At 37.8% G+C, this 27801-nt stretch overlaps 1 protein-coding gene across 2 annotated transcripts; it reads left to right on the top strand.

The window, feature by feature from the left end:
* The first annotated feature begins 305 nt into the window (after window positions 1–305).
* LOC113061583 (enhancer of mRNA-decapping protein 4) lies at window positions 306–27630 on the top strand. Of its 2 annotated transcripts, XM_026230804.1 has the most exons (30): window positions 306–523; window positions 1120–1264; window positions 3028–3139; window positions 3439–3538; window positions 3643–3829; window positions 4062–4209; window positions 4334–4438; window positions 4554–4663; window positions 5144–5215; window positions 5498–5581; window positions 8619–8714; window positions 8852–8951; window positions 11649–11829; window positions 11953–12019; window positions 12111–12202; window positions 12368–12558; window positions 12640–12716; window positions 12912–13044; window positions 13889–14382; window positions 14989–15090; window positions 17277–17420; window positions 17566–17599; window positions 17892–18072; window positions 18879–19034; window positions 19188–19303; window positions 19541–19706; window positions 19924–20110; window positions 20663–20882; window positions 22351–22514; window positions 25281–27630. In XM_026230804.1, the coding sequence occupies exons 1-30, from the start codon at window positions 436–438 to the stop codon at window positions 25462–25464; spliced, it is 4236 nt and encodes a 1411-aa protein (XP_026086589.1). In that variant the 5' UTR covers window positions 306–435; the 3' UTR covers window positions 25465–27630. The 2 variants fall into 2 exon arrangements, with proteins under 2 accessions (XP_026086589.1, XP_026086591.1); XM_026230806.1 differs by lacking the exon at window positions 5144–5215 and having other exon boundaries at window positions 25281–25464.
* The last annotated feature ends 171 nt before the right edge of the window (window positions 27631–27801 follow it).

Here is a 27801-nt window from a genome sequence, read left to right as displayed (position 1 = left end):
AATACAGTAAGAGATACTTCAGCCGCCTACATGTATATGGAAATAAAGGAGATCAAAGTAAAGTGTGCTGTTAAGTTATTTTTATCGATTGAGGAAATAATTGAAATATATATTTTTTTCTAACTTAAGTGATTTTCTGAAAACAAACAAACAAAAAATTATCATAATACGTTTAATATTGATAATAACACGCCAGTAAAACATAAATATGAATTGGTGATCTGTAAAATAAGATTAGCTTAAAATTTGTATTCAAGTTAGGTGAATCTCCCCGGAACCGAAGAAATCCTGCCAGCAGAGGCGGCGGAATGAAATTGCAGGGAACGTTCAACGGAAGTTGACGGACGGTTGCAAGCGTTTATGAGAGACAGACAAAAAATTAAACTATTGAGAATTTGAGATTTTGCAGTGATTTAATTCCCCCTTCCCTATTTTATGGATACCAGTTCCAACATGGACATAGAAGGCGCGACCCAGCACCTTCGGGACATCTTAAAACTGGATCGTCCCGGTAATTCGGCCGGTAAGTTCCCGGGAAAGGGAGCAGCTAGGCCGCGGAGCGATGATGCTGCGCAGCGCCTGATTTCAGTGGCAGCCGCCTGACCGTAGTCGTTAAAAAACGCGGGACAGCGCTAACTACAATTTATAAGTGACAAACATTATTTTTTGTGCATTAATTTGATTGAATAAAAGGTGTGACAATGTAGCATGTTAGGGCTAAACTCCTGCTGGCGCAGCATCAGCTTTGCTCAGACAGAAATAGTATTAATTGCGACATGAAAATAAATATTTAAAAGTTTAATGCATTTCATATTGTTCACAATGCAGTGACTTGATAGCCGTGACATTATAGCTTTCTAGTCGAAGAAGTCAATTCAAAAGGACGGTTTCAAAAAAACCTATTCAACTTTTTGTTCGTCGTTAACGTTACAACGATGCATAAACAACGTGTTACACACTACGATTAATTTATTTGTTACTAAAGAAAATATAAAAAAATTATTTACTAATGAGGGGGAAAATGTTAGTCAGCCATAGATGGTGATGCACATCACCAATAATCAGAGATTGCACTACTGCAATTGTACAGCTTGATTTATCAGTCATATACTTCCACAGAGTCATCATTGGTAGAAAGCCAGAGAAAACCATCTTTCAATGGAGAGATGAATGGTGTTCTTGGAGCAGATCTTATTGGAGCAGGACTGATGGAGCCAACTACTCACAACTCAGACAAACTTAATGGACAGGACACGCAGACTATGTATGTTTTGCTTTCATTAACCCTGTATATAAAGTTAAATGCATTATTTAACAAACCATTAATGTTATAATGTTGTCATTAACTTTTCATGAACTGTAATTTTTTATATACTAGATTTAAATATTTTGCTTTATAATATTTACACTACCATTCAAAGGTTTGGGATCTGTTAAATTTTTAGGATCTCTTAGGATCACCAAGCCTGTGTTTATTGGATTGAAGATACAGTAAAAACCTTACAATTTGGAACAATTATTACAATTTTAAGATTTTTTTCTATTTTAATATACACAGTCATGGCCAAAAGTTTTGACAGTGACATACATTTTATGTTTTGCAAAGTTTGCTGCTTAAGCTGTTGTGGCGTTCATTCACAGTGTTTCTAGATTATTGTGTAGCGTGATCAGATGCATTTTAAATAATTCCTAAAAGCGGCATTGGCCACAAAATGACATTTTCACAAAAACACACATTTCACTGTTTTGTGATCCTGACAGAAAATGATTAGCTAACATTTACTGACTAAACATATCAGCAGCACATATGAAAGTGTGAATAAGTACTAGTCAGGGAATTTCACTCTCATACTAATTAGATTTGTAAGAGCAGACTGATTGCTTGTATTGGAAAGTCATGGCCCAGTGGTTAAAGAGTTTAACTCCTAACCCTAGGGTTGTGGGTTCGAGTCTCGGGCTGGCAATACAACGACTTATGTTTCCTTGAGCAAGGCACCGAACCCCCAACTGCTCCCCGGGTGCTGCAGCATAAATGGCTGCCCACTGCTCTGGGTGTGTGTTCACTGCTGTGTGTGTGCACTTTGGATGGGTTAAATACAGAGCATGAATTCTGAGTGTGGGTCACCATACTTGGCTGAATACTTTGGAAAAAGTCCTTCAGTCAGCTACGGAATCGTGTCTCCAGCAGTGCATAGCTCTCTGAGCGCATCTGCATCCACAGTGAGGCCAAGACTTTTGGACAACGGCCTGGTGTCAAGAAATGCAGCAAAGAAGCCACTTCTCTCCAAGTAAAAACATCAAAGACAGACTGAAATTCTGCAGGAAGTATAAGGATTGGACAGCAGAAGACTGGTGCAAAGTTATTTTCTCTGATGACTGTTTGGGACATCTGAAAAATCGATTGTTTGGAGAAGAAAAGGTGAACGCTACCATGAGTCCTTAGACATGCCAAAAGTGAGAGATCCTGAGAGCATCCATGCGTGGGGTTGCTTTTTAACCAAGAGAGTGGGCTCTCTCATAATTCTGCCTGAAAACACTGCAATGAATAAAGAACGGTATCGAGACGTCCCGAAAGAGTGACTTCTTCCTACAATTCAAACAATGCTAGAATGGATGGCCATCAGTCAGGATTTGGCCCAGAAGCTAATATACAACAGGCCAGAGTGAACTGCAGAGGTTATGAAGAACAAGGGTCAACCCTGTAAACATTGACGCATATTTTTTCCCATTAAAACTTATGGCATGCTTATGATTGTTTTACTGATTGATTCCGTATACACAGAAACATGTGGAAGATAATCCACAAATACTGAAGCAGCAAACTTTGCAAAACACAAAATTTATGTCACTGCCAAAACTTTTGGCAATGACTGTATTCTAACATTTATTTCTGTGATGATCCTTCAGAAATCATTCTGTAATGCTGATTTGGTGCACAATAAACATTTCTTATTAATAGGTATATGTATAAATAAAATTAGACCTCTTTATTGTCAGTTAATGAATGTTTTTTTTTTTTTGTACCAGCTGTCTTTCAGGAGACGATGGGTCCACCTGTGTCCCCATCAGAGCAAACAATGTGGAAATTGTGTCCAGTCGTGACTCTAGTATTGACAGTAAGGCTCGAGGCAGCAACAAGGTGTGTAAATTAATGAACTTGGGCCAAAGTGTTCATTATTAACAGTTCAGGCTTTCACTGTCATGGAAAACCTAGAAAAATAATGGAATTTAAATTTTGTATTTCAAGTTCTGGAAAAGTAACTTGAAATTAAATCATGAAAACCATGGAAAATGCTAGTCTCTATGTATCTCTATATAATGATTTTTTAAAACGAACTATTGGGAAAATTATTGGTATAGGTCAAAATGAGTGGAAACTCTGGAATTAGTTTTTATTCTCTAAAATAAATCTTTTACTCATGACTTTTTTTCTTACAGGTTAAAATTCAGCCAGTGGCCAAATATGACTGGGAGCACAAATACTACTATGGCAATTTAATAGCTGTGTCCAACTCTTACTTGGCTTATGCCATCAGAGGTCAGTTTGCCAGTGGCGCTGTCCATGGCTCACTAAGCTCAGTCCATTGATTAAAATGTTAATTGGATTCAGCTGAATAGTTCGTAATTGTTTTTCACTCACAGGTGCAAACAATCATTCTATGATCCGAGTGCTGCGGCTGGGATCAACGGAGCGTTCGCTGCTGAAGGGCTTCACAGGTGCAGTCACAGACCTTGCTTTTGCCCACTTGGACTCCACCCTGTTGGGCTGCGTGGATGAGGCTGGAAACTTGTTCATTTGGCAGCTCACAAGCCACAACAGCAAAATACAGTATCCCCTGTAGATCGGACACAAATAATGCTAAAGATTTTTCACATTTCGTTACTAAATAATCAGGAGCAGAAGGATAATTAGACTACTAATTCAGTGTTTTTTTGTTTTTTAAATGCCAAATTGTAATTTTTAGATAAAAAAATGTCTATACATAAAGTCTTGATCTACATGTATAATGCCAATGAGCAGGTGAACTGTGATATTTCTCCTTAACACTAATGTTTCTTAGAGATGAAGTGTTTGTTCACATCCGAAGGCCTGAGGACACTCCACTAAATTCCAACCGCAGACTCATCTGGTGTCCCTTCATCCCGGAGGACAATGATGAGAGCCCAGAGGATGCGTGTCAGACATTGGCACTCCTTCATGAAGACAGAGTGAGTTTTCTCTGGAGTCTGACAGTTTTATCACTTTCTTTCCAAAATGTCCTCATATTATTAGATTTCAAATGTTTTTAACACTATTACTCCCCTAACGGGATTTTTCTTCTTGTACTTGTAGGCTGAGGTTTGGGACCTTGACATCCTCCGATCCAATAACACCTCGTGGCCTGTGGATGCCACTGACCTGAAAGAGGGTTTCATTACCATTAGAGGACACACAGCAGTAAGTCCTGCTGTCTTAGATTAATGCTGTGTCTGCAGTGTTATATTAACTGATTAAGAAATTAGATTTAATGTAATTACAGTAGCACATAAGTGAGTTATTTCTATTTCTGCAGCGCATTAGTGAGGGAGCACTGTCCCCTGATGGCACTGTCTTGGCCACAGCCAGTCATGATGGATATGTAAAGTTTTGGCAAATCTACATTGAAGGACAGGACCAGCCCAGGTACATGTATGAGACATTATGAAATTGAACACACTCATATGTTGAAAATTTGAGATCAGTAAGGTTTTATTTTTAAAAGAAAGAAATTAATCTTTTTTTTTTTTTTGTTCAGCAAGGATGCATTCTTGTGATGAAAAGTGACATTAAAGGCATTTGTAATGTTGCAGATAATCTCTCTCTGAACTTTCTGTTCATAAATAATCTGTAAAAATTGTTAATTTTTTCCACAAAAATATCAAGAAGCACAACATTTTCAACATTGATAATATAATGAGAAGAAATTCTGATAATAATAGATCTGAAATGTTTTTGAGAACCAAGTTAACATATTGAAATGATTTCTGAAGGATCAGGTGATGTCTGGAGTAATGGCTGCTAAAAAAAAATCATGCTTGCCATCACAGGAATCAATTGCTCATTTAAATGATCATTTCATTAACATATTTCACTGTTACTGTTTTTATTACTGTTTTCATGAAGTAAATGCAGCTATGATGAGCATAAGAGACTGATTTCAAAAACACAAAATCTTACCAACGAACCAACCAAACGGTAGTGTATAAATATTAACACATCAGTGGCATGTAGCTTTCAATTTATTTATTTTTTTAAGTAGTTTAAACATTTATTGTTTTAGTTGTCAAGGAAAAAATGTGGTGTTGTGGTATTTAATGTCTTTCATATATAATCAATAATCAGTTATACTGTTAATCATTATTAGCAATATTACAGTAATAGTTTGATCCTTTTTTTCATTATTTATTATACTAAAGCTGACCTATAATTAAATTGATAACCTTGTGAAAAATGTAAGTAATCTTGTTACTTTTGCAGATGCCTGCATGAATGGCAGCCACAAAACGGACGGCCTCTTTCCTGCCTGCTCTTTTGTGACAACCACAAGAAGCAAGACCCAGAGTTAGTATGAAGTTTCTGTAGGGCTGTCACTTTTAGTTCGAAAATCGGTTGCGCAATCGATCGGACCAACCAAAAAAAAGTTTCCAAAATGAAAATAGGGAATCGATTTTAGCCAAATATGTACACTATTAATTTTTAAAGAATTAAACAAATAAAAAATATAGATGTAACAAAACTCACAAACAAGCAGAAAAAGAAAATAAAGAATTCCAAAAGTGCAGCAATTTAACGCACCTATTAGACCGAGTGACGTCGAAAGCAAAATCTTATGCTTCGTTCACACCAAACGCCAATAGAGCATCTGGCGCAAATTATTTCAATGTTAAGTCAATTTAAAGATGCTTTTACGCGCGTCTCGAGGTCTCGCGGCACGGTAGAGGCGAATTCGCCTCATTCACACATCTAGTTACAGGAGATTCTGAGTTATGAAAAGCTGACAGCGACCGGCTTTTGTGTTGGAAAATTGGCAGTAACCCCCACCTTGCGCAGCTGTTCCTGAGTGTCCCTGGGACATCAGTGTGGTCGGAGCGCATCTTCTCAACAGCTGGACATATAGTGAATAAAAAACGCTCTGCTCTGGACCTTGAAAATGTTGATCGACTTGTTTTCCTGTCTAATAAATTTGTAATGGATTGCCTTTTTTCGCATTTTATAATGCCTGCCTAGTGCCACCTAGCCTAAGTGTTACGTTCAATAAAAAAAACACACATGTCCTGTTCTCAAGTCCATTTAAAGGTCCCATTTTTCGTGCTTTTTTTGAAGCTTTGATTGTGTTTACAGTGTGCAATATAACATGTTCATGTTTCGCGTGTAAAAAAAAAACCCACAGTATTTTTCACACAGTTCACCTATCTGTATACTGCTGTTTTCATTGTCATAAAAACGGGCTGATGACTTCCTTGTTCTATAAAGTCCCTCCTTCAGAAATACGTAACGAGTTCTGATTGGGCCAGCGGTTCCTGTGTTGTGATTCGACACCAGCTTAGCGTGTGCTGCCCTCCTGGAAATGCGATTGGGCTAGTTTTGGACTAGTTTTGTAAAGCAAGTGGGCAGGATTTGTTTTGAAAACCTGGCAATCTTGATCTGAACTACAGACAGTAAAAGAACGAACGTGCTGGAGATGTACTTATAATCAGCATTTTTACTGATGAGATGCACATGAAAATCACATTCGATTTTTTTTTTGCACAGCCGTACCATCTAGTTAACAAAGCTAAACCGCTTTGCCCTTTGTGTAATAAGTTACAGAAACTGTTAAACGCACCAACTTAAATAATCGAAGACACTTAGGGCTGGAGGATTAATCGAAAAGTAATCGAAACCGAAATTCAGAACCTCTAACCGACTTAATTTTCCCATGTCGGTTATTTCGTTTTTTAAATCCTGTTAATACTTCCCTATAAAAACATACTACCACGTGTGTAAGCCACATGACTCTGCTCTCCAGTCAGTGGCATAAAAGCAAAACTACAGAGGTGAACGCCGGTTCAACACATACTGATGGCGCACGAGCGGTGAGCCTTGCGTCTAAACTTTGTCAGTTGTATTTTGTTATATGGTTTGGACATTCAAGCGATTAGACGATCGGATGTGTATTATTATATGGAGCTACCATGTTCGCGCAGCTGCATTGTGGCACAAACACTCATATAAACAGTAGCTATGAAGATTGCGCGCACAGAGGAACGCAAAAACTAGTTGTCAGTGCTGTCCTGTTATTTATTACTAAAGTAGCTTAGAATCTCAAAACTTATTATAGCATATTTTTCTATTTTGTAAAGGCTATTTACAACCCACAGATTCAAAATAATATAGAGACGGTATGATTAATTCACACACGCATTCACTCGTACTGGTACTGTGCTAATTTATCTTTATCTTACACCAAGCAATAATCTATAAGAAATGTTACGTACATAGATAAAATAACTGCTGATAGCGAGCTATGATGTCAGATCGCGCTTTCAATAGGAAAAAATATCCCCTTTACTAGTCGATCTCAACTGTCTGACTGAAGCCAGTCTAAAAAGATGCTTAGGACAGTTGACAGATGTGGAGAGAGAGCCGTCTCACAGACAGTAACACTGAACTGAACTGTCCTTTGCAGAATTGCTGAACACAATTAATCATTGCTTTGTAATTGGCCAACAAAGTATTGACTGTTGTATGAAGTTTTGTTTGATAGAAAGATATGTAATGGATTACAAAGTTATCTGAAATTATCAAGATGAATTTTTTCTGACAGTTTAACTCTGAGTTCTTACCATTTTCTAAACTATAGCAAATAAACTGATAATGTGAGAAATGTTGAAAAACTGTTTTAGTGACATCGTTACTGTAGGAACTAGAGGGCTGTAGTCCAAATGGGTCATTCGTTGTAGGTGAATTCCGTTAAATTAAATATCTCGCTTGGCATTGAACTTTGAGCTTAAGAATTTTACAGATATTATTTATACTCTAACAACAACTTTTCACACTAACTAAAGTTAAAAACATGGAATCACGAAGAACGGGACCTTTTAAAGTTTCATTATTTTGAACAGTTGTTTGAAATGGATTGAATCATTATTTAAAATAATCTTGGAGATTTTTGAATTGCCTAAATCATAAATGCAGCCGGTTTGAAGCCTGCAGTGATGTTTTTCTTTTGTTATGGCAGCCGTCCCCTCTATATATATATTGTTTCGAGAATGTTGCACTCCTGTTGCTGTTTGTCATTCTGCATGAAACGTCATGCCAGTAAATAAGAAATATTGCTGACTCTTTATGTTCCTCCATTATTTGACGTTGAAAAAGGAAACTTTTTTTTTTTTTAGATATGGAAAATCGATTTTACAATCGATTCAATGAACACTTATGTCTTAAAAATCGAAAATGATTTGTTCACAAAAGTGACAGCCCTAGTCTTCAGTGATCCAAATTCAACATTTGTGTCAGCATTTTAAGTCATTAGGGAATCTGATTCCGGGCTTTACAGTGAAATTTCGTCTTAGACACACGCTGTACATTAAACTTAACCATTCATTTTCTTCTGAAGAGTTCCTTTCTGGCGCTTCCTGATCACTGGAGCTGATCAGAACCAGGAACTGAAGATGTGGTGCACAGTGTCATGGACGTGCTTACAAACCATCAGGTCTGTTCCTTTCTTAATTGTTCTATATTTCCATTACTATGTTCAGTTATTTGGGGGTGTTAAAGTCTGAGCATAAAACTTTCTCCTCTGTGGATAATGTAGTGAATTTTAGAAGAACTTTTAATTTGTGTTTTCAGGTTCTCTCCAGATCCATTCAACAGCAGTGTGCTACCCAGCCTGAAGGCCAGTTTGGACCTGTCTGCAGAATTTCTCATTCTCAGTGATGTTCAGAGGAAGGTCAGACTCATCATTATTTTATATTTCATGTGTGTGTGTGTGTGTGTGTATACAGTACAGACCAAAAGTTTGGACACACCTTCTCATTCAAAGAGTTTTCTTTATTTTCATGACTATGAAACTTGTTGAGTCACACTGAAGGCATCAAAACTATGAATTAACACATGTGGAATTATATGTGGAATTATATACATAACAAAAAAGTGTGAAACAACTGAAAATATGTCATATTCTAGGTTCTTCAAAGTAGCCACCTTTTGCTTTGATTACTGCTTTGCACACTCTTGGCATTCTCTTGATGAGCTTCAAGAGGTAGTCACCTGAAATGGTCTTCCAACAGTCTTGAAGGAGTTCCTCGAGAGATGCTTAGCTCTTCTTGGCCCTTTTGCCTTCTGTCTGCGGTCCAGCTCACCCCTAAACCATCTCGATTGGGTTCAGGTCCGGTGACTGTGGAGGCCAGGTCATCTGGTGCAGCACCCCATCACTCTCCTTCTTGGTCAAATAGCCCTTGATGCCTTCAGTGACTCTACAATTTTCACAGTCATGAAAATAAAGAAAACTCTTTGAAATGAGAAGGTGTGTCCAAACTAGTGTTGTCACGATACCAAAATTATTGTTTCGATACCAATACCTAGTCAAGAATTTCGATACTTTTTCGATACTTTTACTGAAAGGGGAAAATACACTCTCAAATATCATTGCTGTGCTTTATTTTAAAATCGGGACAACATTTTAATCATATAACACAATAATAAATTTACATATGAACAGCATATATGTTAAACATTTGAACAAAATATGAAATATAAAAAATAAATTACTGCTATGACATTCAAGGTAAAGCAAGAATAAAATTAGCAGAATTATCTCAGTTATCATAAGAAAATTAAGAGTAATAAATTTATCTTGATTCTGAACTTTGAAAAAAAATATGAACAGTGATTTATAATAAACAATGTTTCTGAACTCAGAAGATTAAATGTCAAAAGATAAATAATATCAATTTAAGCAATGGCATTCAAGTAAAAAAAAAAAAGCAAATAAAATTTAGCAGCAATATCTGACGTAACTCATTCTGTCAGTTGTGCAGCCAGTGAAGCTTTTTTGACCGTCATCTTTTTCTTCCAGTCGTGGACCGGCGGCCACAGTATCACTTGTGCTCGCACATGCAGCCTAGTCTGGTTTTTTTTCCAATCCGCGGGTCCCGCTTTTATGAAATTACTTGGCCCGCCCCAGCCCGCAAATAAAGTAGAATTTCTTTACCCACCCCGACCTGCGAAATCGGGGACATCACGGAAGATACGTAGCTACTTAGACCTTCGTATTGTAACCTTATCAAAGAACCTAATAAAATATTAAAATAAATATTCAAAATATTTAATATAGGCTATATGAAATTGCACTAGTGATGGTGCGTCCGTGAACGAATCTTTTAGGTTAATGAATCGTTCCCGTTCAGGTAATCCACTGACTCATATTTCTCATTCACTGAAGTTCTTCTCTCTACAGCAGCGCGCGAGCACGGCGCTTATAGCAGCGCATGCGCAGCTCGTGAACAGCTCTGTGAACTGTTTCATCCTTTCAAAGCGTTACTCAAGATGTGACGGAGCATGTGATTTGTTGAATGTAGTGAACGAATCCGCCCTTCGCTGAACGAGATCGATAGATCTTCTCATTTGTGAACGAGCTGAATGAACTGATACATCTCGTGAGGAGAAAAAACACAGGCGTCCATAGGGAGGCACTAGAAGCGTGCGTTGCACACGCCAACATGAAATACGTCTCTTACAAATCTGGAATGCAGTCATTCTTTGAATTATCGATTCTAATACATTTAGGAATCGTGACGTTTTTCATTTCCGAGAATCCCGATACTTACGAAGTATCGGTGCACCGTGCAACACTAGTCCAAACTTTTGGTCACTTTAATGTTTTAATAAATGTGATAATCCAAAAGGATTAATAATCAAATTATTTCATAAAACCTAAATTTTACATTTTCGTAATTTTTACTAGATTTTTTTTAAAATCAAAAATGCTAAATCAACTCTCAGAGCAGCAGAAGTTCAAATGGCGAGATGGCAGACGCTGAAGACACCATCAGTCATGCTTGAGTGTGAAGTCGATGAAACTGTGCTGCTCTGTCACACAACGCTGAGGCATACAGATCAAGTAGAAGTCTTTTTGTGGTTTAATTTTCATAGACACTAGTCCATTGCAAAACAAATTATAGGGCCCTAGTTTTGTTTACTCGCTCTCATTGCGTTCCAAACCTGTATGACTTTTTTTGTCTATTAATGTTGCTTATTTCCACAAATGAAATTTAAGTCGCTGTTCCCTGAAAAACTTTCCCGTGGGTTTAGCTCTTAAAATCTTATACACATGTATTTTTTACAAGAACCAGTGTCATTTGAAATCATTGACATCAAACCTAACACTAAACCTCTTCAGGCAGCATGTGAAATCTAATCATTTTGTCGTACCATTAAGGAGGTTTTTGGAATTTCAGAAATGACTTTGGGACACGTAGAAAGACAGGAAGTATAAAAGCAAATCAAACGCAGTCCTTTGACCAACTCCAGCATATGTCCTGTTAAATAGGATTCTTGAGCTTAGGTCAATGTTGCTTTTAAAACAAGCAAGCGATAACACGGTGGTTATGAGTAACTGATTCTGGGTTGTGTGTTCGATATGTAGGTGTTGTACGTCATGGAGCTACTACAGGATCAGGAACAAGGCCGTGCCAGCTTCACTGCAGTTTCAGAGTTTCTGCTTACACACCCTGTGCTCAGCTTCGGCATACAGGATGTGGCCCGCACCCGACTGCGCCACACTGAGGTCCTTCCACCTGATGAGGAAAGCGAAAGCATGACGACAGGTCAATTTCTTTCCATATTTTCATGGTAGCTGTGTGTATGCTAATGTTTAGAGACTTGCTGTAAGTTGAGATGCGTTCCGTTGATGATTTCTAATATTTTTCTTTTTTAATATCTTCTCACAGAAGGAAACCAGGGACCCTCCGAGTCCAAATCAGGAATCCAGATTAAACTCTACTGCGTGCATACAAAGTAAGTTATTCAGATAAAAATAAAGCTCATGATGAAGACATGAAGTTTGCATTCAGTTCTGTGGTGTTGAAACATTTTCTTATGCCCACAGATCACTACAGGATGTGCAGATCTGGTTCCAGCCCAATCAGGGGGCCTCATCCTCCCTCTTCATGCCTCAGTCTGGGTCCCAGGATGGCTTTGGTTAGTCTGGGAGTGTATAATCTTATCTTGCTATAGCAAAATAAATCTATTTTACCAGAAGTTACAGTCTGAATGAATTGTGCTCAGAAAGAAAATGGTATACTTGATAATTTTAAAATTAAATGCTAAACTGCTTAAATGATATATAATGCATTTCCTTCCCAGGTTTTTCTGACCCACTGGCTGATCTGAACGTGGAGGCAATGAGCTCTGATAAGGAGTCTGGTGATAGTGGATCACACAATGACCTGAGTAAGATTCTGGCTCTTCCAACTCCAGCTGACTTCATGAGTCCAGCCCCTTCAGCCTTGCCCAAACTCATGACCCCAGATGCCTTCATGACGCCCAGCACCTCCGTAAGCTTTTAATATTACAGATTCATCATTAGATCCCTTCAGTGAGGGTGATTATTCATCTTTGCTCTCTTGTTTTTTCAGATGCCTGCTTCTCCTGGCAGCAGTGCAAGCAGCCTGACCATAGTCACGGCCATGAGCAGCTCAGATAGCGGTGCAAGGTGGGGGATTTAGCTCATGTTTATGCCATAAATGTTTGGTTTCAAAATCCTGAGACTTTCCAGATTTTCAAGAGTGAGCGTTTTGAGACTTTTGGATCCTATTGTGTGACTTACACAGTGTGTGATTACACATACACATCTGGGTGTATTTCATCTTGTGCACTCATAGGCATTGCTCAATTTTCTTTCTTCCAGAGGTGGAGATGATCTGGCTCAGAGCCCTAAAATGTCTGTTGAATGTGGCAACAGCAGCTTGACTCTGAGTGCCAGCGCAGGCAGCCCAAGATCCAACTCTATCCTCATCACAGGCCTTGGGGAAAATCTTCAGGTACTTATGCACATGTCAAACTAAATATAGTGATAAACTGATGTCCAGTGCCCCTGCCATTGTTTAGTTTTATAAAATGTTACTTTTATATAAAGTAAGATGTTACTTAAAAAAAAAAAAAAGTATATATATATATATATATATATATATATATATATATATATATATATATATATATACACACACACTGTTTCTGATCAATTTAATGCATACTTGCTGAATAAAAGTACTAATTTTAATTTAATGAGTACTAATAAAGTACGTGTGTGTGTGTGTGTGTATATATATATATATATATATATATATATATATATATATATATATATATATATATATATATATATATATATATATATATATATATACACACATACACACACACACACGTACTTTATTAGTACTCATTGAATTAAAAGTAGTACACACAAACACTAGTACTTTATTAGTACTCATTAAATCTCCATATTGACTATCCAGCTCATTTTTATCATTTTTTTTTCTTTTGGTCATTTTATTTCTCAAAGATTTCAGCTCGTTCTAAATCAGATACAGATAAATTTATATGAATGCATTAGTGAGAGCGATTGCGTGCGTGAATTATTTCTACATGGCAGCATCCAATCAGATCAGATTTCATCACTCAATCAAATGACTGATTTAACAATTCTTTTGTTCATTATTGCATCCCTCCATTCACTCCTATTTAAAATCCTCATCCGGTTAGGGTTTTTCTCCCCCACTGATGCTCTCCCCATCCCTCCTGCGAGAGGCCTCTCTGCTTTGCGAAGCTTCTCCTTATTCACACAGACTTCCCCTTCCTTATTTCCCATCTCCTCCTCCACAGGTTTCCCCCCCAAACCCTCCTCTCTCCCTGGATCTCCAGGCCATAGAGCCCATGGTTGTCCCCCAGGCCTCTCCAACCAGAGCTCGCTCTCCAGATGTTATCTCCTCTGCTTCTACGGCAATGTCCCAGGACATCCCCGAGATCGCCTCAGAGACCCTGCAGAGGGGGCTGGCCAGTGCCGCTGCTGACTCAAACCCTGTCCTGCATTCTGACAGCATGGCATCAGCCGCATCAGTCCTCCACCTGTTGTCTCCTAGAGCCCGGAGCAGTGCTGAGCACAGTTTGCTGCCTCTCGAATTGGGTGCAGCATCTGTGGATGGAGAACAGAGACTCAATAACACACCTTCACTGCTGGAGACGGCTCTGTCACAGGAGAACGCGGTAGCTGCTGGAGGATCCTGTTCTGACAGCAGTGTGAACCACACCTGGCCCGCAGCACCTGATATCACACGAGAAACTCGCAACAGCCTCAGAGACAATGGTTTGGGAGACTGGTGAATGGCTTTTCTTCTAATACATTACATCATTTTTGTACACAACTGATGAAAAGTTTGGAATAACTGTGATTTTTGTTTTCGAAAGAAGCCTCTTATGCTTGCCAAGGCTGCATTTGTGATCTTATGAAATATTATTACAATTCAAAATAAGTTTTTATTGTAAAATATTTTAAAATGTAATTAATTTTTATGGTGGCAAAGTGATTATTTCAGTCTTCAGTGGAACACTGGACCTCAGAAATCATTCTGATTTTGGTGCTCAAGAAACATTTCTTATTATAATTTCATATTGAAAACTGTAGTGCTGCTTTATATTTTTTCCAAAAAACGGTTAAAATTGTAATAATATTTCACAATATTATTATTAATATTTTTTACTGCTTTTAAGATCAAATATATGCATCCTTGGTGGGCATTTTATGTGTGTTTGTGATTTTGTTTATATGTTTAGTTAATATTAACATTTAGTATTGATTTATGTTCTGGGAGTTTTATGATCTGTGTGGTGTGCAAAGATATGATGAATTTTGAGTAAACCGTGATAATATTTGAAGATACAAGGCTAACAGGTTTGATAACTTTGTTTTGACTGTTTCCTTTCAGCTCTAGGGAGGAAATAAAGGACAGACACATTTCCTCTCCCTACCACAGACGCACTTATCACCTGACTCAGAATGACAGTCAAGATGCAAGTGCAGAGCAGAGGTACACTTTACATTCTGGCGTCTAACTAATGCAGATGTCTGTGCCACTTCTGTAGCTCAGGTCAAATGACTAATACTTGTTTTTAATAAGAATTTACTCCATTTATGCTGTCCATCTTTGCATTGATTGGCTTGTCCTGCCATGTTATACCCTATTGAGGAAGCTCTAAAATACTAAAATCCCAATTTAAGATGTTTAATGGATTTATTATGTGATATGTGGCCTAAAAACAGGGTTCAAATTAACATTTGTGCCAATTTAAAATAAAAACTAAAAAAAAAAAAAAAAAATCATGTCTCAACAGGTGTCTGGTAACTTAATTAGAAATTGCAACTTCACATGGTTTGTCCGAATGATAGTCTGATCTTTGCTGACATCACTGATGTGAGCCAGCTGCTGAAGAAAACTGTCAGGACTCGTTATTTGTTTTTTCAAATAGAAATTCAGTGTTCTAAATGAGTTCTGAACTTAAATTGTCGTGGTTACTAAACATAAGATGGAATTCTTATTTCTAATACAAATTCTATCATGTGGTGTAAAGACATTGTTCAAATAAAGCTACCAAAACTATAATAAGCTAAATGGAATAAAAGATGACGTGTCCAATAAAATCTATTTAAGGCTGGTAAATTTTCTTAAGGAAAACAGTTACTGCTGTCTACAATTAAAAAAAATACAATTTTGAAATGTATAGTTAGCATCTGGGCCTAATTGTCAATCATATTTAAAACCATTGTTTTTATGGTTGATTGACAGACTTTTAAATAACTTTTTACTTTTACTATTTTTAGCTACATTATTTACATGTGAAGGTTAAAAAAATATAAGCAACTTGCACTACTGTTCAAAAGTTTGGGGATGGCATTATTGGTATTATATGGCTCTTATTGTAAGCAAGGCTACATTTATGTGATCAAAATACAGTAAAACATAATATTGTGAGATTATTACCATTTAAAATAATCTATTTTGATAGTTAAAAATCTAATTTATTTCTGTGATGGCAATACTGAATTTTCAGTAGCCATTACTCCAGTCTTCAGTGTCATGTGCTCCTTCACAAGTCATTCTGAGTCATTTCTTATTATCAATGTTGAAAACAATTGTGCTGCATAATCCACATTATGGAAACAGTGACAGATATTTTTCAGAATTCTATGAAAATAAAATTCAGAAGAACAGCAGACAGTATAAAAATCTCAACATTTACTTTGGATCGGTAGGCTTAATACATCCTTGCTGAATAAGAGTAACTACTTTTAAAAGCAATTGTGTGTATGTATTGAAAACTTGTTTACTCCTTCCTCGCATCTGCATATCTGAACATGTCTGAACAAGTCTGAGCATGACTCAAATACTCAAAGATAATTGTGTAAATATTCAAATTAAGGGCCCAACCATCAGGTCGCGAACCTACTACTGGGCTGTGAAAGAATTGCTATCGGGTCGCAAGAACGTTCTGGGAAAATGGTGTATAGATATGACACTTATTTATTGTGTGTTAATGATTATTCTTATTCAGTGTTTTCCTTGTATGCGATTGATTATGGAGTAGCAATTTGACAATTTCATGTTAAATAAGTAAATTAAAGATCTTTTCTGATCTGTCACATATTAGTTAAACAGATCGCAGTTGATCTGTAATGCGTACAGACAAGACCCTATAATGTTCGGCAACGCACACGATTCGCAGATTAATTTGCCAATTTACACGTTCAACCAATTTTAAAGCACAAGAATAAGAAAAAAAAGAGAGCTCAATTCGATACTCGCGCGCTGTCCTCGCACACAATCAAAGTGCACACAAGCATATAGAGAGGTGTTTTAGACAGCACGGAAATACTGAGTTGCATATATGTACACACAAAGTAAGTTTGTCAAAAACGCTTCACGATATTATTGTGCTTAAAAGAAATCTTGCTTATCTGTAAAAAATCTGATCTGTGAATAAAATAGAAAAACAGTATACAATGTGTTGAACCACTGTAATACTATATAATAGCCTAATAACCCCCCACCCCCGTGTTCAGCTGGTCCACAAGAAAAGTTTCCAAACATAACATATCCATGATGTAGAAAAGGTCGGAGACCCCTGCTCTAAGGGGGTTTCAGACACCTGTAGTGTCCGTCTTCAATACCTTAATGTTAATTGTGCTGATATTTTGTCTTTTTACTTTGATGGACAGTGATCATGATGATGAGGTTGCCAGTCTGGCCTCTTCCTCGGGGAACTGTGGCCCTCGCTCCTCTCACAGACTTCCCGTAAAGGACTGGAAAACATCTCCGCGCAGCTCCCCTAAGCTCAAGAGGAAGAGCAAGAAGGATGAAGGGTGAGTGAACTGGCCTCCTTGCTATGTTAATCTTCCTGATATTAATGTTTATTTTGTTTAGTATGAGATTGAGCGGTGAGCCCCTTCAGCCATATAATCTGATTGTGTGACTGATTAGATCTTCTTTGTTTTTCTCCCTACCCAGAGAGTCCTCACAGCCTCGACAGATTGAGAACCAGGTAAGTCTGTTGATCCCCTGCATGATGATCTGAATGCAATTCTTAGCATTTGTATCGTAAACCCAATAAAAATGCATGAAGGCTTGTTTTCTATCCAGTCACCGTGATTCATAATATAATTAAAACATTAATGCAGTGGAGACGGAAACCAATGAATAACATAACAAGCTCAGTAGTATGAATGTTCTGCTGTGACTGCAGTGACTCTTACAACTGTGTTGACATCACTCAAGCAAACTTTGGAGTCTTCGAGCTTCACAAGTGAGGAATGAATGTGCTGTTGTGTCCTCAGATGAGCACAGAGGTGCAGGATGAGCTTCTACAGATGTTACGGAGCCAGCAAAGGGAGATCGCTGAGCTGAGACAGAACCAGCTGGACCTTCTGCAGAGAGTCACCTGTCACATGGACGCTGTTCAGAGCTCCATCATGGCTCACATTGAGCACGCCATGTTGGCTCAGCAGGAGCAAGAACGTATCCTTCCTCTAGGGGGAGCCTTGTAACTAGGAGAAGTAGAGCAAACACAAATTAACAAGAAAAACTAAACAGTGCATCCATGATGTCACCTTAAGCATTATTTTGACTGTGTGAGATCAGTTTTGATTATTTTGTTTATTAATGTTACACTTTTTTTTGTTTTAAGAGAATTTGAAACCATAGGCTTTCATCAACATCAATCTTTCTGCCAATGCAGCCAAGGCTATATAGACGGAGTAATTTTAATATTTTGATATCATGACCACACCCAACTTAAAAAGGAAAAAACTCATAGCCCATTAAAACAGGAAAAGACAAGAAAGCTGATGTGAATGTAATTGTTCGCTAATGCTTGGTATTGTTTATTCATATGCATAAACAAATACTAATTAGGGCTGGGCGATATGGAGGAAAAAAAAAAAGATAAAAATGTTTATATCGGTCAATATTGAGGATTATCATGATAAATGTCAAATCTTTGTTTCTTTCGAGTTTAAAGCCAGATTTTGCTCTTAAGTGAAACCTGTAGTAACCAGACCATTAATTGTGGTTTTAAAATAGTGTTTATAGATAACATCACAAACACTTCAACTTGTTCAATTATTTACACTTTTCCAGTTTTTTTTTTTTTGCTTAACAAAATAAATATCTTAATAGAAAAATAAAGTTATATCGAACATTTATCAAACTCGTTATTGTTCTATCGATCATTTTATCAACCAGCCCTAACACTAATGAATAATCATTTTGGATTGGTCAGGCACATACAATTTTTTGTTAACTTTAACTAACCGGGGACACAGAGAGAAGAATGGAGCGGATTCTGGCTGAAGGACAAAGCCGAAACCAACAGCTCCAGGACCAGCTGGTTCAGCAGCTTGTCCAGACACTGAACAACAGTCTCTGCAATCGGCTAGACAAAGTTTTGCGTGAAGAAATGAAGAAGACCGTCCCACAGAGTGAGTGCTGATGTTCTGAACACAAGAGCTCAACTGTACTTTTTTCTTGTAGCATTCAATACAACAAGGAACTTTCTGCTCTTGTTTTGTGACTTTGAAAGACTTCTATTGATTTATATGGAGCTTTAGGTGACATTTTGTTTTGTTATGCAGCAATATCGAAGAGTCTAGAACCTGTGACCAGCCAGTTGAACAGCACCATTGCTGCCAAGTTAACCGCAGTAGAAGGAACATTGAAGGAAAATGTCACCAAAGTTGTTAAATCCAAGGTCAGTGGCTTAAAGTTTGAGAATTAACACTTTATGATGTTATGATATTATTTTTTACAAAGGCTGAGTTAAAAACATTTCTGGCTGGAAAGAATGTTTCTCTGAGCAGTTCAAAAGTAATGCAACAACTTCTATGCACAAATGTAGCACTTTATAATTGGTGGTGGAACACAGAACAGGCACAAACTGGGGATTACTCATAACTCTTCTAATTTTGTCCTATTCTTTAATTCCCAGAACACTACGGATGCTATCGGCCGTGCTGCAGCTGAGGCCATGCAGGGTCCCATCCAGTCAGCCTACAAAGAGACCTTCCAGGGCATTGTGCTGCCCGTGTTTGAGAGAGGCTGCCAGTCCATGTTTCAGCAAATCAATGACAGCTTCAAACAGGGAACACACGAGTGTAAGAATGATCCCATCTGACTTTGTTTTGCTTGTTTATGGTAATGAAAAAATAAGTGGAGCATATGAATGAATCTAGCAGATTGTTGAATGCTCTAAAGCCTGTTTGCACATCATGCATCTGTAATGCAGGCTAATTAATAAAACTCTTTTGCTTTAAGCAGTGTTGTAATATGTTGCTGTAACTAAATATCTAATGACTTCACATTCTTCCACAGACATCCAACAGCTGGAGACACACATTAAGAACAGGAAACAGCAGGACCAGGATGCACGGGATCCCGTGATTGGTCAGCTGCAACAGATGATGGACACGCTCCAGAGTTCTCAAGACCAGCTGGCCACCACTGTGACGGCCAGCGTGTGCTCTGACGTCCAGCGTCAGCTCCACATGATCGTGGGAAAGTAAGGCCAGCACAAAGCTCATCCATTATTTGTCAGAAATCAATATAAGGAAAGGAGTAATGCATCAATCGTTTGTTCTTTCTCTTCTTGTATGTCTTTCCTTATGGAAAACTTCATTTCATGAATAGAAGAAGCGATTGATTTAAGAGTTCATGCAGAGAAAGCATTTTTTGGAGCTCTGCATTGAGTACTTTGCAAATTGATTGGCAGGTGTGGCACCCAGCCTAATCCTGGGTTTAATTTCTATCAATAAAGCTGGTTTGTTTCCCTCCCACACAATTGCAATATAGAGTATCTAGTATTAAATTCAGGATTAAATCACTGTGGCATTTGAAACCAAAATGGAGCAAAGTATTGTTTTTTTTCACATTGAGATTTACATTACAGTGCGGTAGTTCCAGTTCATTCAAAATTTAGTCTAAACCAATACAATGTTCTTTGTCAATGGAATCTTCGTTGATAAATTACAAACAAATGTTTTTTAATTTTTCAGGAAGTATCCTGTCTTATAATAAAATTTGTGTAGACTAAAGGTGTCTGTCCTTTCTGCAGTCTGCAGGACTCAATCCTGACGCAGGTACAGCGCATAGTGAAGGGAGAGGTGAGTCTGGCCATGAAGGAGCAGCAGGCAGCTGTCACCTCCAGCATCATGCAGGCCATGCGCTCGGCCGCAGGAACACCTGTACCCTCTGCACATCTGGACTACCAGGCCCAGCAGGCCAGCATACTACAGTTACTACAGCAGGGCCAGCTCAATGAGGCCTTCCAACAGGTCAGTTACTGATGGCTACACACACACATATATGTCATATTTCTCAAGTCAGCCTGTATCATGCTTTTGTTATCGTGTTTTTAGGTCTTTAAATGGTTAATAGGGGAGCTTTGATTAGATAAACTTCGGTCAATAGGTCTTTTAAGCCACATTATTTAATAATTCAAATGTATATAAATTAGGGGTGTAATGGTGCACAGATGTCACGGTTCAGTACGCACTTCGCTTTGGGGGTAACTGTTCGATACAATTTTGGTACAACAGGAGAAATAAATTAATAAAAAAATCTACTATGCTTGGAATTTTTTCATTTATGTGGAACAGACAGTAGTACAAATAAAACAGTGAGACACGTAACGTAGCCTATATATGCTGAGTTTCAATTAATTTTTGTGACGCGCTTAATTTGTTCACAGAAAGGTAACTCAAATAGCAGAAAGTGACATCCTTTGTTTTCTTTATTTTACAAAAGCACAATGTTTTGTTTTCATTGAGTGTACACAAATAAAAGCAGACCTTTTATACAGTGATGCATTATTATGACAATAAGTGTTTAAAGTTGAAGCTGCTGGTATAAGGAAATGGTTGAAGTGATCGCGCCAGTGTGCACGCACTCAAAACACATCAGTTCCAGTATTGCTAACTTGATAGCGCAGTTGGTACTTTATCAAAATAAAATACAGTGAACCAAACATCAGCACACCCGCCTTTGTGTCACCGTTGGAATGCGACTGAATTAAAAACCTATAATTTACTTAAGTAATAGTTTAGCATTCAGATGCGTTACGTCGCAAATATAGAATATTTGGATTTGTGCCGAATGAGAGAGGTAGGATACATGAGCACATAGCTACATTTCGCGGTGGGTGGTTATCAAAAAGCGTTGCATTGCTGCAGGCATCCCCTTCTGGATTAGGGGTCCGTAATGTGACAGTTCGGTTCTAATACATGTATCTTTCCACTTTTTTTTTTTTTTTTTTTTTTTTTTTTTTTTTTGGTCTTTCCTCACAATAACTATTATGTGTATTGTAAAACATCAGAATCTTATAAAATCACAAAATAAATGTATTATATTAACATTGTATAACCAGACAATGGTTTACATTTTGTGTAACGGATAGCATTTATGGGAATTGGTCTGTAGAGATTTAAGTTAAGCATTGCAATTCACTAATAGCCAAATTAAGCATTTGGAAGGATATGTCTTAACATAAGTACTGACAGTCAGCCTGCAGTAACTGTTATTAAAGTATACTCTTCATATTTATAACTTGTTAATCTATTACATCAATTTGCATTTTTGTGTCAATTTAGTGGTTGTAGGGAATCACTGTAATTAGTCCTGAAAATTGAAACCAAACTGTTTTATTGCCAGTGGTGATATGACATGAGATGTGTCCTTTTACTATCGTCTGTCTATTTGAGACCTGTTTTTTTCACAGACTGCTCTCTGTGCTTTTTCTTGCAGGCTTTATCCGCAGCAGACTTGAATCTGGTGCTGTATGTGTGCGAGACCATTGACTCCCAGCAAGTATTTGGCCAGCAGCCCTGTCCACTGCATCAGGCCGTCCTTCTGTCTCTCATCCAGCAGCTTTCCACCAACCTGAGCACACGCACAGAACTCAAGATCAGGTTTGTTCCCTTCAAATCCCTCAGTCACTATAGTCACGTTCTATACTACTTTTTTTTTTTTTTCTCATGTGTCCTTTATATGGAAATTATTCTTTCAGCACCCCTCTCAGTTTAAATGAGTATGCAAGAGCATGCACAGCACCGTGCTATTAATGATTTAACACTTAAGTATTTATTTATAGCCCTCTGTATGTTGTACGTGATCAAGGGCAAAATGCAGTTTCATATCACATGATATTAATGCTTTAAGACTCAAGACATCATCCCTTTCTCCTCTTTAATTCCTCTTTGGATGACCTTGTGGTGAATGGGACATCCGCTTCTGTGGCAGTGCTGCATTGGGCTGCAGTTATTAAGGTGCTCTACAGTCAGGGCTGCATTAGAGTTCTCTGCTGTGGGGAAAGGGACCAACTCCCGTGAATCACAGAGTAATGCTCTGCCTGTGTGCTGCCAAGTCCCTTTACTGCTATAAACTGCTCTGTCTGCCAGTCCTATCTCTGAACTGCGCTCTAAAATACTAGCGTTTCATTCGCCCATATGTACATAACCATTACCATCTGTAAGCCTGTCCTCTTTCTGCACGGACATAAGGATGTTATTTTATGCTTTAGGTTTGATCAATTTTTAGCACCGGAATTAATATCTGCCATTAAAAAGTAAAAAAAGAAAAAGGTAAAAAAGTTTCGCCATCACAGGAATAAAGTAGGGTTAGGGTGAGGTGAGGTGAAGTGAAAAGTGAAGGTTTTGCTTGGGAATATTAATTAACATTGTGGTCAAACTTATTGATTAAAATAAACGTGTTGTATGGTGCCTGATTCATAAACATTCCTGAACTTTCATTCAGACATTTCAGACGCTCCCATTAGATTACCAAAGAATGCTGTTATGACCCAATTAATATTCACACTAAAGCTGCGGTAGGGAACTTTTGACGCTCTAGCGGTTAACTAACAGAACTGCTTGCGTCTTGCAGAAGAACATTGTAGCCGGATCTACTTCTCTCTGTTTATGTCTATGAAGAATCACAAAGGTACTGGGTTACTCCGCCGCGGTATCCCCGAAGCAATCTAAAATAGTCCCAATATAAACACTTATTATAGGTGCACCCTAGTGATTCAGGACAAGCTAAAAACACGGTTTGGAAAATGGATTCATGGTGTACTCGCTTATTATATACATTTTTCTGCATTTTGAACACAAACAAAGTTACGGACCGCAGCTCTGATTGGTTGATTTTTTCCGGGAGCGGTCCTTAACTGCAAAACATCACCTTTTATCTTCTCAAATAAAGGTTAGCAGAATACAAGATGTGAACATTGATTTCTGTGTTCCGGGAATGTAACCTCTCTCTGGGCCAGTAGATTATAGTTGAGATAACAGCACTGTGGGCTTAAATATATTGGAACAAGACCTACACATGTGAAAATAGAGCAAATTGCTATGAGGCTTGAAAGCTTAGCCATCTGGACAGGACTATACTGCAAAGTCCTGTGTATATTAAGGTCATTGTATTACTTTTTTTTTCTTCTTCTTCTTAATCGGAAGCTTTAACTTAATGATCGCTTGTAAGGTAATTAAGATGACATCTGTGCAACATGAAGCTCAAGTCTCTGGTGGTATCATACACCAGTCTGTTAATTTTAAAAGGCAGATGGAGAGAATTCCCAGATAGTTTTTCAGACAGGTGGCATTTCATAATCCCTGATGGACTTGGAGAGAAAACCAAAAAAAGCTTTAGCCCAGAATAGCTTGAAGATATAACAGTCATGTTCTATTAGCACAGCTGTCAAAAAAAACAGCAGATTTGTGTTTGACGACTGGAATGAATGATTTGTGCTGGCCGCATACACTACCATTCTTTTTTTTTTTCATATATATTTAATTAATATTTTCATGAACCAAAGGTTTAAAAGACATTTACAATGTAACAAAAGATTTCTATCATAAATAGTAACACTTTTATCAAAACATCCTGAATAAATTGATCACAGATCCCCTAAATATATTAATCAGCACAGCTATTTTCAACATCAGTTAGCACCTTGTCTTTTAAAATGAGCATATTAGAACGATTTCTGAAGGATCATGTGACACTGAAGTAATGACTGCTGCAAATTCAACTTTGAAAGCCTTGGACCTCTTACACTTTTTGAATTTAATATTAATACATTGTTAGAGGTCCGGCCCAGTGCAAAGTGCTTCTAATATTAATGAGAATTGGCTTCAAGGCAAACTGGTGATCGTAACAGGAGAGATTAAAGGAACTTAGCCTTCCTGCAAAAACACTTTGATAAAATAAATGATGTAAATTGTGCCTCCAGTTAGTCCGACGTGAGAGAAAACATTTGCTCCTTCATAACGCAGATGATTTCATGAAGGATATGATGACGTTAGCATATGTTTTACAGATGTACGTCAAGAAACTAAATGCCTGGAGAAAGCGTTTTTTTTTTTTTTTTTTTTGGTTTCCCATTCATATAAAAGGCTCTTGTTCTGAAGTATGCAATTTGAAATCTGTCAATTTTGCTCATGAAGGCTCATGGAAGCTTACCCACAAACCTTTTACTAGTGACATAAAAAGCTGCAGAAAGGAAATAGTTTAAATGTCATGCTTTTTAGATATCTGCAATAATATGAAATGTTTTCCATATATGAAAAATCTGCTTCATCAGAATATACAGAGACTTTAGAATGTGCGTCATTGCAGAAAGACCCCCCCCCCCCCCCCCCCCCCAAACCTGACCCCTTTCTATCATTCTTGTGTAGTTATCTTGAAGATGCTGTAATGAACCTGGACCATGGCGATCCAGTCACCAGAGACCACATGTCTGCAGTGCTGACCCAGGTACGACAGAAGCTCTTACACTTCCTGCAGCAGGACGCCCACAGCCCTCTGAGCAAGCGCGCACGGCGCCTCATGATGATGCTGCAGGGCCTGGTCAATCACTAGAGCCCCTCCGGATGATGCAGCTGACACCTTCACAACCCCTCAGTCATCACTCTGCAGTCTCAAAGACGACCGTCACGACCTCATACCACCCTGTTGTTCACTTGCTTTATCTGTGCTCTGCAGCTTATTGGCTCTCTCAGAAGCACTATTGGGAGTTGTAGTCCAGGCTTGGACTTAGGATATATTGGCAGTTCTGGACTTCATCTCTCCCTATCGGTCCCTCCTTTCAGATTTTTCTGCATGTAAGAAAATCCTTAGTTTGTATGCAGAACCATCATGAATGCAGAATGGGACATATAGGCGACTTCAGTTATTTTCATTATGCATTCAATGCCAGGAGACCACAACTTTTTTTTTTTTTTGCTTTCATTCTTGACACATCAGGAACAAGACTGGAGAGCGTAAGAGAATGAAAACTATAACATGAACACTCCAGATTTCTTCTGAAAGGCTGGTTTCCTGGCTGCGCTGCTTTTTTCTCTTTTTATTTCTTTGAACGCTGCAGTCATTGAGACATTATCGTCACCTCGTGAATATTAGCCCTGTTGGTTATCGATAAAGGTTGTATATAGGCCACTCATCCTTATCTGACTCAACTGTTAATGCTGTCGGGATTTGAAAAGTTCAAACAGTGAAACTTATGGACAGCTGCAAAAAATGTACCCACACAGTTGATACCATGTTTTTTCAATCAACAGAGACTTGTAAAATATGTAACAGGGCTTATTACATTACCAAGGAATGCTAACAACATAGTTATTTAGAATTTCTTCGAAAGGAACCTTGAGTCTGTAACTTGCAGTACATCTGTAAGTCTTTAGAGGGCAGGCGTTTGTGTATTCTTTCTAATTTTATATGCTGCTGCTGTGAATTTTCTTTTTTTTTTCGGCAGAATTACACTACACTAAATTCAACAAGGCTCTTATTAAAAAACAATTTCACAGGGGGAAAAAAACTTTCCCTGTGAAATTGTTTTTCTGTATTGCATCACCCAAATATTTGAAAGTGTTGGAGGAAGTGGAGGAGAAATGCCTGTTTTCTGCTCTGTTCTGGTTAGTTGATTGTATTTTATTTAGATTGAGAACCCTTTTTTTCATTAAGAAGGACTTTTTGGTCTTGGCCTTTGATAAAGGAAGAACAGTAAGAAAGTGCCTTATCAGACTGTTGCGTATCAAATATTGGTAATCGGGTCCTCTGACCCAACGTTGGGCGCCACATTGGGGTGTGTGGCTTATATCCAAGCAAATTTTCTTTTGCAGTAAAACACGGAATTGAAGTTAGGAATGGACAGGTTTGTCACTGAAACATTTTGTAAACTGTGATCTGAGTTAATTTTTTCAGCCATTTATTCCTCCCAAGTTTCATGCTAATGCGATGAGGAAGTGCCGGCCCTGCTGACTGTGTTCATGTTAACACATTATTTGTTCCCCTGTCGTCTTTATTTTTAGAGCTGTGCATATGCTATCCATAGCCATTTGCAGCAGTCAGTGTGGCTTATTAGGAAATGTTTACAGGGTGTAGGCAATGTGTCCTCTTTTGCTTTTTTCTCATAAGTATAAAAAAAAAAGCTCTTTAACGGACATGAGCCTGCTGTGTAATTCAAGGTAAATTTGAGGCGCTAATAAGGATATATTAAACTCGGCATGCTTGCATGCTAATGGTGAGAGCCATGTATTCAAACATAGTTAACCTTTTTACCAATTCAAAACCCCACTTTTGTTCAAGATTTGTCCACCTGGATTATTCCCATTTCATCTTCATTTCTCTTTCTTCTATGGTATAGTGTCCAGCAAAGTTGACCTGTGATTGAATAGATTGTCTTGATTCAGTTTTAAGTTATGTCAGGTTGAAAACGTCCTCTTGTCAGTTTTAAGATTTTGTTGCAGTGCAAGGTGAATTTGTTTTCGATGCTGTTTTAGACCGGTCTGATGATGTTGGGGATACTATACTAATACACAATGCCTTCAGTTTTTGAGGCTTACAGACCTTTTTCCCGTCAAGAGATTTGCATTGCAGGTTGTGAATGACAATTTAATTGTCTGTAATTTTTTCCCATTGTGTTCTGATTTTTGTTCCTTGTGAATGCAATTCTGTTGTATATTTTACACTTATTTCTTTCATCCTAGACGTTTTGGAATAAAAAAAGAAAACCTTGTTCAGTGTTCAGTTAGACTCCATGTGTTTTCTTTTCCATATACCTGGTTAATTGTAATAATCTGTGGCACCTCCTTACACCATTTAATATGGATAAAATGTAAGTATTTATGAAAAGACAAACATGAATAAAATCACAGAGATGAAAATATAAATGCTTGAGAAAAAAATCAATCTACTAAA

This window comes from Carassius auratus, chromosome 43, assembly GCF_003368295.1.
Source record: "Carassius auratus strain Wakin chromosome 43, ASM336829v1, whole genome shotgun sequence".
Classification (NCBI taxonomy): domain Eukaryota; kingdom Metazoa; phylum Chordata; class Actinopteri; order Cypriniformes; family Cyprinidae; genus Carassius; species Carassius auratus.
Note: the sequence above shows the minus strand (reverse complement) of the source record. Positions and strands in the feature narration are given on the sequence as shown.

What these genes read in the sequence shown, in the direction of transcription:
- LOC113061583 (XM_026230804.1), top strand. Translation starts at nt 436, where the DNA reads ATGGATACCAGTTCCAACATGGACATAGAAGGCGCGACCCAGCACCTT. An exon ending in CACTCCTTCATGAAGACAGA is followed by an intron (nt 4,210 to 4,333) that starts GTGAGTTTTCTC and finishes TTGTACTTGTAG; the next exon opens with GCTGAGGTTTGGGACCTTGA. An exon ending in TGGGTCCCAGGATGGCTTTG is followed by an intron (nt 12,203 to 12,367) that starts GTTAGTCTGGGA and finishes TTTCCTTCCCAG; the next exon opens with GTTTTTCTGACCCACTGGCT.